The sequence below is a fragment of the Thalassophryne amazonica genome, chromosome 3 (assembly GCF_902500255.1).
Source record: "Thalassophryne amazonica chromosome 3, fThaAma1.1, whole genome shotgun sequence".
Taxonomy (NCBI): domain Eukaryota; kingdom Metazoa; phylum Chordata; class Actinopteri; order Batrachoidiformes; family Batrachoididae; genus Thalassophryne; species Thalassophryne amazonica.
In genome coordinates, this window is record NC_047105.1 from 43,004,198 (window position 1) to 43,018,248 (window position 14,051).

The 14,051-nt window shown below is 41.8% G+C and overlaps 1 protein-coding gene across 1 annotated transcript in view; it reads right to left on the reverse strand.

The window, feature by feature from the left end:
* Positions 1 to 7,716: 7,716 nt before the first annotated feature.
* The window catches only part of LOC117506602 (neurexophilin-2), a 174,657-nt gene continuing 168,322 nt past the window's right edge, over positions 7,717 to 14,051 (reverse strand). Inside the window, exon 2 of the mRNA XM_034166115.1 lies at positions 7,717 to 9,112. Coding sequence (XP_034022006.1) covers positions 8,285 to 9,112 — 828 coding nt within the window. The 3' untranslated portion in view covers positions 7,717 to 8,284. The remainder of the gene's footprint in view (positions 9,113 to 14,051) is intronic.

The following is a 14,051-nucleotide window of genomic DNA, read 5'->3' on the forward strand; positions in this document are numbered from 1 at the left end:
TTTCCAGGCTAAGTGAAGATCTTCTAAATTAGTGAGACGCCATTTCCTCTCCAACTTACGGGTTATCTGCTTTAAGCTATGAGTTTGTGAGTTATACCACGGAGTCAGGCACTTCTGATTTAAAGCTCTCTTTTTTAGAGGAGCTACAGCATCCAAAGTTGTCTTCAATGAGGATGTAAAACTATTGACGAGATACTCTATCTCACTTACAGAGTTTAGGTAGCTACTCTACACTGTGTTGGTATATGGCATTAGAGAACATAAAGAAGGAATCATATCCTTAAACCTAGTTACAGCGCTTTCTGAAAGACTTCTAGTGTAATGAAACTTATTCCCCACTGCTGGGTAGTCCATCAGAGTAAATGTAAATGTTATTAAGAAATGATCAGACAGAAGGGAGTTTTCAGGGAATACTGTTAAGTCTTCTATTTCCATACCATAAGTCAGAACAAGATCTAAGATATGATTAAAGTGGTGGGTGGACTCATTTACTTTTTGAGCAAAGCCAATAGAGTCTAATAATAGATTAAATGCAGTGTTGAGGCTGTCATTCTCAGCATCTGTGTGGATGTTAAAATCGCCCACTATAATTATCTTATCTGAGCTAAGCACTAAGTCAGACCAAAGGTCTGAAAATTCACAGAGAAACTCACAGTAACGACCAGGTGGACGATAGATAATAACAAATAAAACTGTTTTTTTGGGACTTCCAATTTGGATGGACAAGACTAAGAGTCAAGCTTTCAAATGAATTAAAGCTCTGTCTGGGTTTTTGATTAATTAATAAGCTGGAATGGAAGATTGCTGCTAATCCTCCGCCCCGGCCCGTGCTACGAGCATTCTGACAGTTAGTGTGACTCGGGGGTGTTGACTCATTTAAACTAACATATTCATCCTGCTGTAACCAGGTTTCTGTAAGGCAGAATAAATCAATATGTTGATCAATTATTATATCATTTACCAACAGGGACTTAGAAGAGAGAGACCTAATGTTTAATAGACCACATTTAACTGTTTTAGTCTGTGGTGCAGTTGAAGGTGCTATATTATTTTTTCTTTTTGAATTTTTATGCTTAAATAGATTTTTGCTGGTTATTGGTAGTCTGGGAGCTGGCACCATCTCTACGGGGATGGGGTAATGAGGGGATGGCAGGGGGAGAGAAGCTGCAGAGAGGTGTGTAAGACTACAACTCTGCTTCCTGGTCCCAACCCTGGATAGTCACGGTTTGGAGGATTTAAGAAAATTGGCCAGATTTCTAGAAATGAGAGCTGCTCCATCCAAAGTGGGATGGATGCCGTCTCTCCTAACAAGACCAGGTTTTCCCCAGAAGCTTTGCCAATTATCTATGAAGCCCACCTCATTTTTTGGACACCACTCAGACAGCCAGCAATTCAAGGAGAACATGCAGCTAAACATGTCACTCCCGGTCTGATTGGGGAGGGGCCCAGAGAAAACTACAGAGTCCGACATTGTTTTTGCAAAGTTACACACCGATTTAATGTTAATTTTAGTGACCTCCGATTGGCGTAACCGGGTGTCATTACTGCCGACGTGAATTACAATCTTACCAAATTTACGCTTAGCCTTAGCCAGCAGTTTCAAATTTCCTTCAATGTCGCCTGCTCTGGCCCCCAGAAGACAATTGACTATGGTTGCTGGTGTCACTAACTTCACATTTCGCAAAACAGAGTCGCCAATAACCAGAGTTTGATCCTCGGCGGGTGTGTCGCCGAGTGGGGAAAAACGGTTAGAGATGTGAAGGGGTTGGCGGTGTACACGGGGCTTCTGTTTAGGGCTACGCTTCCTCCTCACAGTCACCCAGTCAGCCTGCTTTCCCGGCTGCTCGGGATCTGCCAGGGGGTAACTAACGGCGGCTAAGCTACCTTGGTCCGCACCGACTACAGGGGCCTGGCTAGCTGTAGAATTTTCCACGGTGCGGAGCCGAGTCTCCAATTCGCCCAGCCTGGCCTCCAAAGCTACGAATAAGCTACACTTATTACAAGTACCGTTACTGCTAAAGGAGGCCGAGGAATAACTAAACATTTCACACCCAGAGCAGAAAAGTGCGGGAGAGACAGGAGAAGCCGCCATGCTAAATCGGCTAAGAGCTAGTAGCTACGCTAAGCTAGCGGATTCCTAAAAACACGCAAAGTGAATAATGTGTAAATAATTTAGAGGTGATTCAGCAGAAGGAGTGCTTTAGTTAAGGCACGTAAAGATTACACTGGGAAACAAATCGTAATCTAGATAACTAGATCAATCTAACTGCGCAGATTAAACAGCTAACAGATACAGAAAAACACCGCTGTGCTCCGGAACAGGAAGTGATACCAGAGCCCAGCCAGTGGAGGATCATATACTAGACATTTCTAAGAGTAGAGGAGAGTGGATCTACCAGGTACAGTAATAACGAGATGCAGCGGCCTATCACTCTGCTGGACATCATTCTACAAATCAGTGAATGCACTGCCACCACACAACACCCTTTATTTCTTCTCCTCCATGGAGCCACACTAGGCCTTTCTTTTTATTATTATTTATTCATTCATTTTCTATAACCACTTACTCTAGTGAAGGGTTATGTGGGGCTGGAATTCTCAGCCTATCCCACCAATAATTCATGGTGGGAAGCGATCCCATGGCTTTGCTGCTGTGAGGCAACAATGCTAACCACTAAGCCACTGTGCTGCTCTTTATTTATGATTATTTTATTTTATTATTAGTTACATGGCTTTACCTTCTGTGGGTACAGTTTGGGGTATTTCCACAGCCTCTTTTCACATAATAGCAGCCCATACCCATCCTGACCACTTTGTTCACAAATGTATCATCATTTCATCATGATTCCATATGAAAATTGTTGCTACTTTGCATGTTTTGGTGCAAATTTGTGTCTCCAACTACTCGGCAACAGTCGCTCCCAGTGAGCTACTACCTTTGCCAACTACCTGAGACAGCAATTACATCTTTGGTACCATATGTACCAGAATGTCTTTGTGTCAAATTAACAGTTACTTAGGAAGGTTAAGATGAGGAGTATCACTTGTATTCTAAGGGAACATTAGCTACAGCATTTGGGCTATGAGGGTGTATTTTTCTGCTTCAATGTTGAGGTCTCGAGCAACTGGAAAAGGCCAAGGCTGGAGGCTGCTGGACTCACTTCATCTGATAATTAGTTACTTCTGCCTAGGAGATTGCCATGTGGTGCTGTCGTGCACCACCAGTGCATGCTCCCACACCTGACCTATTAGAATAACTGTCTCCTAAATGATAAACATCGCCTGCAATGTCACAAGACCAGCAGCTTCACCTGCTTGAAGAATTTGAGCTCTGATACTATAAATCCCACAGGTTCACAGATTCACTGGTTCACATCTGACTGGTGGATCAAAACCTGAACCCTGTCACAGGAAATGTCCAACATCTTGGTCGGATAATCAGTGTTATGCAAATGCTCATAGCAGCCTGCCCTATGGAACAGTACAGCAGTCATCTGTGAGGACCGTGCTGACACTTAAATGCGGTGGCACAAGGTGTAGGATTGGAAGACTGCAGTACTTCAGTCTATCTGTAAATAGGCTGAAGGTCACTAGACCACAGATGGTGTGTCTTCTGCTCACAGATTCCTCTTATTAATGCCTCCTTGTCTACCCTTGGAGACATCACAGTCCACTTGCTCAGCTCCCTATACAGCTGGAAAGTATTACCAGCAATTTTGGATGACATTCAGAAGACCCTCTGGGAATTGTGACATTATATGAGTATATTCATTATATTGAAAAATACAAATGTTCAAAAAATGTTATGTGATGTTTCTGGTGTTAATAAAAAATAAAAAATAATGTGTTTACCAGTCTAGATGGATTAGAATGATTCACTGAGATACGGTGTGCAGGAATACATACTTTCACTGGTTTTGTGGAGGACATACAACAATCTTTGACGGAAGGCATTCATGTGACCAATGCATTCAGTGATTCTTGAACTTAAAACCACATTGTGGCAGCATGGTGGCTTAGTGGTTGCGCTGTTGCTTCACAGCAAGAAGGTTGTGGGTTCCATTCCCATCTAGGGCCTTTCTGTGTGGAGTTTGCATGTTCTTCCTGTGTTTGCATGGGTTCCCTCTGGGTACTCTGGCTTCCTCCCACATCCAAAGACATGCAGGTTAGGTAAATTGGAAACATTAAATTTACCATAGGTGTGCGTGCGGGTGTGAATGTGTTTGTTTGCCTATATGTGGACCTGCGACAGACTGGTGTCCTGTCCAGGGTGACCCTTAATTGGAGAAAGCGGGTATAGAAAATGGATGGGTGGATAACCAGATTGTCCCACTATGGTGCAGGGGTTTGTTTTTCATTTTATTACATGTTTCTTTTTACTGTGATTCAGATAGCAATGGACAAGCATGAACATGCATACACACAGATACATGCGCAGATGTACATGCACATCTACACTGAATTCATGTAACCAAATCCACACACATGGTTTGCACACCACAGACACACAATGAAGGACAAGTACAGTCACAGAATAGAGTGGTGCCCACAACAACTGATTTTTTTTGCAGTATTTCACCAACCTGCCATAAAGAAGCTTTGTAACTAAAGTGGAAGCTGGGTTGCAGTGAGTCCATCAATCTTTGTGCATCGACTGTCCACTGCAATGTCTTTAAGATACATGGATCTACCTGGATCTGTGAGTCAAAAGCATTGATCAGGAGCATAATAGGATATTGAACAGGAGTAAAATGAAGATTCAGTTAGCATTGACTGTGTGTTTTCTAATGAAATTCTGAGTTAGATCAAAACTATGGCGAGCAAATAACCTGTGATCTGAGGGAGAGAGAAAAGAGACTCTGAAGTCCTGTGCACAAGAAGTACTTTGGTCACAAAATAACAGTTTTCAGATATTGATCATCAAAGTTTTCACAACCTGATGCAGATACTTAGGTACCATACTATGGGATCTCTTGCTAGTTCCAGGGGTCATACAGAGTAAACAAAAACACTTTTCTGGTGGAATTTTTTTTTTTTTTTTGTAAAGGAAACGGGAAAATTTGTTTTGGACTTTTTAGGACCTGGGCTTACGTACATTTACTCCACGAAGCCTTTTTTTTCTTTTGCTCATTTTTGATTGCAAAACAGCAAGTTTTGCTGTGTCTCCTTTCCTTTCATTGTTTAATTTTATGCAAAAATCCTCAGTTAACTCCAATATTACACGATAAATCCCAAAATTACTCAAAATTATTGTTCTAAATAAAAGAAAACTTAACTTTGATGTCAAGGCTTTTTAAATCACATCCCTCATCCAGTAAAGTTCTCCTGCTCAGAAAGTTTGCATTAAAATCATACCTGATCAGAAATATAACCACAAAGTCAACTGTTAAGAGTATCAAAATATCTTGGCCTTAAAGGAAAAAACACAACCTATACACTTCAGGTGACACTGATTCAGTTGTACCCACAAACTTCACTGTTCATATTCATTAACATCATCTTCAGCTCTGTCATCTCCCTTGAGGTGCTGGTGGTGGAAGGTAACAGTTGGTGGCAAACTGAAGTTCTGGAACAAAGCTTCCACATCAGTGCTGAAATGATCGGCAAGAAATTCACATATGCAGGATGGACAGACTTCACACCACATTTCAAGAAGATTTTTGTACAATCTCCTGTCATCATGTTATAACTTATAGGGTGGTTGCCTTGCATGATGTTGCCATTTTGATAGCTTGTCACACCATTTTGATTGGTCACGCATGGACTTAGAAACTTAAGAAATTATGGACTTGAGTATTTCTTGCACTACATTTTAGTGAATTCACCAGTAACTGTACATCAATAAACCAGACTTGACTTCTCATTTTTCCATGTTTTTAGTACCAAATGATGCTCTGGCCATAATGAATTACAATACTGGTACCAGCTCATTTTTATCAAAAATGTGACTTAGGTGCTTCTTGTACCCAGGTGTTCAACTCGTAAGTGTGGAAGACAGACATTATGGGTCCAATCTTGACGCCATTATGTTAATGGAATGCAACACTTGGTGCAGGTGGATTTGGGGGGTGCCCAAGTACTTTTTGAAACTAGAGACCAAGTAAACTGAGTGCAAAGTTGGGCACAGTGCACAAAGGCACAAAGGTGTTGGATTCATCCTCTTCATTAGTTATAGGGGTATTGTGGGCATAACAAAATCAACTAATCAGAGTTTTACTTGCCATTGTCTTTGAAATACACATATACCAAAGGCTTGTGGCATTATTATTCATAAGTTTAATTCAGATTCAGCAAAAAGTTTTTGTGATAGGAAATGGGTCTGCACAGACAGACTGTGAGCTCATGTGTGTTCAAAATCAGTAGGGAAAAGTGATATGATGTTGGAAGTTCTTTTGACAGAGCATCTGCCACATCTGCTATACGGAAAAAATGTTCATTGACCACTGTACAAGGAGAAGCAAATAAGTGTAGTTTCAGCTGACCATGAAGACCCATCACTGGCAGTACTTTTTAAGGTAAGTTAAAAACTGTTCATTCTGTCTTTGTCTGGAAATTTGCTATGGTGCACTCTGTCATGTGTGCTGTTGTGCGCTTTTGTGCAGATGATTTGAGTGTCCATTCCTGTGACCGCCTGTGAAAATGGAATCTCCTCCTGTTCATCCATTCAACCTAGTTGTGTGGAGAAAGAAAAGTAGCATAAAAATACAGTACAAACCAGAGTTGTTGAAATTACTTGTATTTTTTTTTTTTTTTTTACCATTTTTGTTTCCAGTTCTGCTTCATGGCCCTGTGACACACTAAAGGACATCGTTATGTGCAGAGTGTGGGCATGACGTGTCCCCTCCATGTGGGGCTATGTGACTGGTTTGTCCTATGAATAGCAGACACACAGTGCACTGGATTTTAAACCTAGATTTTGCTGGCAAATAATGCAAATTTTCTGTGCCAGACAATAACAAAGCACTATAACTGCACCTGATCACACCTAATTACAGGCTAGCATGCCCGTAGACACGCAAGCAAATGGAAGTGACCTTGCAATTCACAGAACAGATGCATGATATGAAAATGACAATTGTGCCAGTTGGAAAGTAGGAATGATGCTTACGTTGCACTGTGTGCTGTTGTGCTCCAAGTGCAAGGTAGGGCACTACATGTCTGTCTTTCTAAGGAAAAAGGTGGGTACTGGCTTATAACCCCAAATTAGCATGTATCATGCAATTTTTTTCATTGTGAAGGTGTCCATTCACATGAGATTTTGCAAAAATCTCATATTTTGATGATAATAGAAAGCAACAGTGCAGTAAATATCATTAAGTAGCTGATACTAACTGTAGCATACTGTATAGAGTAGCTTGTGGAAGCCATGTGGAGGATTAAGTAACAGAAAGTAGAGAAAAATAGAAATCTGCCAATCATACACTATTTCTTCCAGCGTTTGGCTTCTTTTCAGTTTCAGGGTATATGTAATTAAAAATATATTAGATACCTCTCCCAGATACAGTTCTCCTTAAAAGAAGTCACAACGGAGTTTCCTTCAACATATTTGAGAAAATTAAAATTATTATCTTCACAGAAACCTTGGAGATGAATTTCTAATCAGAGTGAAATGCCCCATTAGTAATAGCACGCTTAAAAACATAGAAACATAGAAAAAAAAGAGAACGTAGTACATGCAGACTGTTCTGCAACTTGCTTTGAATGAATAGCCAGACAGACAGTTTAGGAAATTTTAATGTGCTTTTTCATACAGTATATTGTATCCAGCATAGCATTTCTCATACATATAACTCTCTTATAGTCAAGGTTTGAAACGTAGAGCTGAGAAAGATGATTAACAGTCAGTCTACCATAACATTAAGTCTGCCATACAGTGACGGCGAAGCACAGCCACTGTACTCAGAGGGCATACTGATTCAAGAAAACTGTCCAACTGCAAAAAGTAATAACACAGAGGAACAAATATCTAAAAACAATAAGTGTGCTGAGGTTGAGAACAGTATTTACACAAAACAATTGAATTAAAAAAAAAACTAAACAAATACTAAGTTCAAAAATATCTTGAGGGGGAAAAAAAATCAACCTTATTCTAACCATCCGTGAGTCTGATTATATTTGATTTAAATCCACAATTCACAGGTTCAGAGGCAAAAAAAAAAAAAAAAAAAAAAATCATGTCCCCTTCTTCTTCATGAACATCACTTCCATCATTAATATCATCAATAGTATATCATCACTGCTCCCCAAATCCCTCCCCTTTCCCATTCACATCAGTTTTGTTACTTTATCCAAAGTAGGGGTGCTCGTTCTGGAAGTTGTAGTCCGGACACACTTTTTGAACCAACTTGTAATCAATGCTAAAGAACGAGATGAAGATGCAGATGACCTTGAAGGGTTTGGCGCACAGCCACGCAGCGTGGGACTGGGTGTGCTCTGTGAAGCAGGTCTGCGATGGATCATAGAGGCAGGGTTTGGGCTTCTTAGATCTGTTGGTTTTTTCATACTCCACCCGGCAGTTGAAGGTCTTCGTCTCTTTGGGGTCGATGGTTGACTGCTGAGTCTCCTGGATCTGGATGTCCTGCTGGGTGTGCGGGTGAAGGTGCTGCTGCTGGTGGAGCACCTCAAACTCCACCACTTTGCTTGGTGGCACGATACTCACTGACACATTCCCCAAGCTGGATGAGTTGTGGCGGAAGTAAACGGTGAACGTCCCGTTGATGTGGTCCACAATCTTCCCCGTCACCAACAAGCTAAATTTCATCGTCTTGACGTTAAAGTAGAAGTCCCCCCATCCGAAGATCTTCTTGGTTTTCAGGGCTGTTTTTAGTGATGGCTTACGTTTAGACCGGTACCCTGTCTGATCCAGGAGCAGGGACTGGTTCTGGACCCTGTCATATGGGTTAAAGAAACTGTAGGTGGGTGGCTTGGATTTCATTGGTGTCTGGTCAATGGAGGTGGAGAAGATACGTGTTTGGTAAGGAGGTTTAACCACTCCACCTGTTGTTCCTCCCGTTGTGCCTCTGCCCATGCCATATGTCACACCATGCGTTTTCATCACAGAACCCACTGGACCCAGATCTGAGAAATCCACTTGTTTTTCCAACCCCTGGACCTGGAGGCGAAACAAAGAACAAATGCATTTATCATCCTCATGTGTTTCACAAGTTCTTACTAGTTGCTAATTGGTGCTCATATGTTTGTTGATGCACTCAGAACATAGGGCAACCCAGAGCAGAGCACCCACACAACAGGTGTATTAGGACAGAATAGTCTTGTCAAGTGTGCTATTCTCATGAGTTAGTCTATGGGCCAAGCAGGCTTTCTGTACCACTTAAGAAGACTTAACATTTGCAATCCCACCTCAATATACCATTGCTTACATAAAAATGCATGATAGCCTTTCCAGATTGACAGCTATTGCCAGGTAGGGGTCAGTTAAGAACTCTCCAGAGGTCAACATTTAAAAATGCTCATCATATTGAAAAGTATGCCACATTATTTGTACAATCATAAAGATTTTGGACTATCTATGAAGCAAAGTTATGAAGTTATGTGGTAAAAACAGCCAAAATGGTGACAAAGGTCAATTTCAGTTTGCACAGGAGCCAAGAGTTAAAGTTGCTCCAGTTTTGTTAAAAACTGGTGTAAATGATTGGTTTAGTTAATAGGGTTTTAAGAAGGAATAGTTTGCACCATGTGTCATGCTTAATTATCATGTTAACATATGTCATAGAATTCAATGGATGTCAACCTTGTTTTATCTTTACTTTAGAGACCAAGCATTCAGCATGGTCAAAACCATTCCATTTATTAATTATACATTTTTGTGAAGGCCATGGTATACTGAGACTGGACTGTAAGCATTGTTTAGTCCCCTTAAGTGGCACCAATTGGGTTAAAATGGGCTTTGGGCTCATGGACTAATTGGGATATTCAGTTTTCATTGCTGGGTGTTGAACAAACAAAAGCAGCGGGCACCTGTTTGGTTTCCTTAGAACACTATGCCGAGATAAGTCAGGTTAAATTATACATTAAAACAGTTCATTCTAACCACTTGGAGGAGTCTACGGGTTCTGTAGCTTTTGCTCCTGTTACTCTTCAAGTTTTGAAAACCCTCAGACAAACTGTCATTGAAACCAAATGTCTTCAGATTTTAAAAATTGGTTAAAGTCTGTTGAACTCAGCCACATGGGGTGTGCGGCCAGTACATTCTGAGTGCCGGTCCCAAGCCCGGATAAATGAGGAGGGTTGCGTCAGGAAGGGCATCCGGCGTAAAACAAGCCAACCCAACTATGCAGACTCAGAATCGAATTCCCATACCGGATCGGTCGCGGCCCGGGTTAACAACGTCCGCCACCGGTGCTATTGCCCAACAGGGTGCCGGTGGAAATTGGGCTACTGCTGGGCGAAGACGACGAAGAAGAGGAGGAAAACGTTGCCACGAACAGCGGGAGAAGAAGAAAACTAGAAGGGTGGAAATGAGAGTGGGGACTTTGAATGTTGGTAGTATGACTGGTAAAGGGAGAGAGCTGGCTGATATGATGGAGAGGAGAAAGGTAGACATATTGTGTGTGCAAGAGACCAAGTGGAAGGGAAGTAAGAGCAGGAGCATCAGCGGTGGGTACAAGTTGTTGTACCATGGTGAGGACAGGAAGAGAAATGGTGTTGGAGTCATTTTAAAGGAAGAGTATGTTAAAAGTGTGTTGGAGGTTAAGCGAGTGTCTGACAGGGTGATGAGTGTGAAGTTGGAAATTGAAGGGGTGATGATGAATATCATCAGTGCATATGCCCCACAGGTAGGTTGTGAGATGAAGGAGAAAGAAGATTTCTGGAGTGTGTTAGATGAGGTGGTGGAGAGTGTGCCCAAGCATGAAAGAGTGGTGATAGGAGCAGACTTCAATGGGCATGTTGGTGAAGGGAACAGAGGTGATGAGGAAGTAATGGGTAGATATGGTATCAAGGATAGGAATGGGGAAGGACAGATGGTAGTTGATTTTGCAAAAAGGATGGAAATGGCTGTGGTGAATACCTACTTTAATAAAAGGAAGGAGCACAGGGTAACATATAAGAGTGGAGGAAGGTGCACACAGGTGGACTACATTCTTTATAAGAGATGCAAGCTAAAAGAAATCACAGACTGTAAGGTGGTAGCAGGAGAGAGTGTCACTAGACAGCATAGGATGGTTGTTTGTAGGATGACTTTAGAGGTAAAGAAGAAGAAGGGAGTGAGAGCTCAACAAAGGATCAGATGGTGGAAGCTGAAGGAGGAAGACTTGTGTGAAATTTAGCGAGCAGGTGAGAGAAGCACTAGTTGGAGGGGAAGCAATTTTGGATAACTGGAAAAGTACTGCAGATGTGGTGAGGGAGACAGCTAGGGCAGTACTGGATATGACATCTGGACAGTGGAAGGAAGACAAGGAGACTTGGTGGTGGAATGAAGAGGTCCAGGAAAGCATAAGGAGAAAGAGGTTGGCGAAAAAGTTTTGGGATAGTCGGAGAGATGAAGAAAGTAGACAGGAGTACAAGGAGATGCGGCGTAAGGCGAGAAGAGAAGTGGCAAAAGCAAAGGAAAAGGCATATTGCGAGCTGTACAAGAAGTTGAATAGTAAGGAAGGAGAAAAGGACTTGTACCGATTGGCCAGACAAAGGGACAGAGCTGGAAAGGATGTGCAGCAGGTTAGGGTGGTAAAAGATGCACATGGTAATGTGCTGACAAGTGAGGAGTTTGTGCTGAGAAGGTGGAGGGAATATTTTGAAGAGTTGATGAATAAAGAAAATGAGCGAGAGAAAAGGCTGGATGATATGGTGAGAGTAAATCAGGAAGTAAAAGAGATTAGCAAGGAAGAAGTGAGGGCTGCTATGAAGAGGATGAAGAGTGGAAAGGCAGTTGGTCCAGATGACATTCCAATGGAGGCATGGAAATGTCTAGGAGAGATGGCAGTAGAGTTTCTAACCAGATTGTTTAATAAAATCTTGGAAAGTGAGAGGATGCCTGAGGAGTGGAGACGAAGTGTGCTGGTTCCTATTTTCAAGAACAAGGGTGATGTGCAGAGCTGCAGTAACTACAGAGGCATAAAGCTGATCAGCCACAGCATGAAGTTATGGGAAAGAGTAGTAGAAGCTAGGCTTAGAAAACAGGTGAAGATCTGTGAGCAGCAATATGGTTTCATGCCGAGAAAGAGCACTACAGATGCAATGTTTGCTCTGAGAATACTGTTGGAAAAGTACAGAGAAGGACAGAAAGAGTTACATTGTGTGTTTGTGGACTTAGAAAAAGCTTATGATAGGGTGCCAAGAGAAGAGTTGTGGCATTGTATGAGGAAGTCTGGAGTGGCAGAGAAGTATGTTAGGGTAGTGCAGGACATGTACAAGAATAGTGTGACAGCGGTAAGATGCGCAGTCGGAATGACAGACTCACCAAGGATCAGCTCTGAGTCCTTTCTTGTTTGCAGTGGTGATGGACAGGTTGACAGATGAGATCAGACAGGAGTCCCCATGGACTATGATGTTTGCAGATGACATTGTGATCTGTAGTGAGAGTAGAGAGCAAGTTGAGTCTAATCTGGAGAAGTGGAGATATGCTTTGGAGAGAAGGGGAATGAAAGTCAGTAGAAGCAAGACTGAGTACATGTGTGTGAATGAGAGGGAGCCCAGTGGAATAGTGCAGTTACAAGGAGTAGAAGTGGTGAAAGTAGATGAGTTTAAATATTTGGGGTCAACTGTTCAAAGTAATGGAGAGTGTGGTAGAGAGGTGAAGAAGAGAGTGCAGGCAGGGTGGAGTGGGTGGAGAAAGGTGGCAGGAGTGATTTGTGACCGAAGAATATCAGCAAGAGTGAAGGGGAAAGTTTACAAAACAGTAGTGAGACCAGCTATGTTGTATGGTTTAGAGACAGCGGCACTAACAAAAAGACAGGAGGCAGAGCTGGAGGTGGCAGAGCTGAAGATGTTGAGATTCTCTTTGGGACTGACAAGAATGGACAAGATTAGGAATGAACATATCAGAGGGACAGCTCAGGTGGGACGGTTTGGAGACAAAGTCAGAGAGGCGAGATTGAGATGGTTTGGACATGTGCAGAGGAGGGACCCAGGGTATATAGGGAGAAGGATGCTGAGAATGGAGCCACCAGGCAGGAGGAGAAGAGGGAGACCAAAGAGGAGGTTCATGGATGTGCTGAGAGAGGACATGCAGGTGGTTGGTGTGACAGAGGAAGATACAGAGGACAGGGTGAGATGGAAACGATTGATCTGCTGTGGCGACCCCTTACGGGAACAGCCGAAAGACAAAGAAGAAGAAGAAGAAGGTTAAAGTCTGTTGTTGTTGTGACATTCCTAATTATGTATTTGGTTGTTTGCATATTTTCAATGTTTGTCTCTATATTGTGAAAAGACTTTGGGATTTTTTTTTTTTTTTTTTTTTTTTTTAGGAAGGGTGATTAATACGTTTTGAGCCTGACCCAGAAAAAGTCGAGCATGGTTCTCCATCTTTCACATTCTGATAAACGGGCTCAAAATTTATCAATCACCTCTTGTATTTCAATTCTTTGGAAAAGCTGAAAGAACATGCACTTTTTTATCACAACAACCAAGAAGCCAAGATGGATCAAACGTATCTGTACAGATATCTAGAGATGATTAGATTTTGGAGTAGTTTGGTCAAAGGTCAAGGCCAAGGTAAACATGGCCAGAAAAACACATTCTGTACATCTCAAGCAAGAAAAAGATATAGCAAAGCTTGAACATCAATGGATCGAGTGCACTGACATTAAGGGAGACTATGTTGAGAAATAGTGGAAGAACAATCTTTCTCCTGTGACATTTTCTGGGTGAGCCTAACTTTTTAATGTCCTATTTTTGTATCATGTCATTCAACACATCATAACTCTGCAATAAACTGCTAATGTAATTCCAAGAAACTTGTGTAAATATCCTAAAGATCGAATAATGGTTTGATGCTTTTTCCCAATACCTCACAACAGATGTATCTGTGTTGTAGTGATACATTCATTCATTCATTCATGACAGCTATACTTCTGCAGAATAATTATATGAGC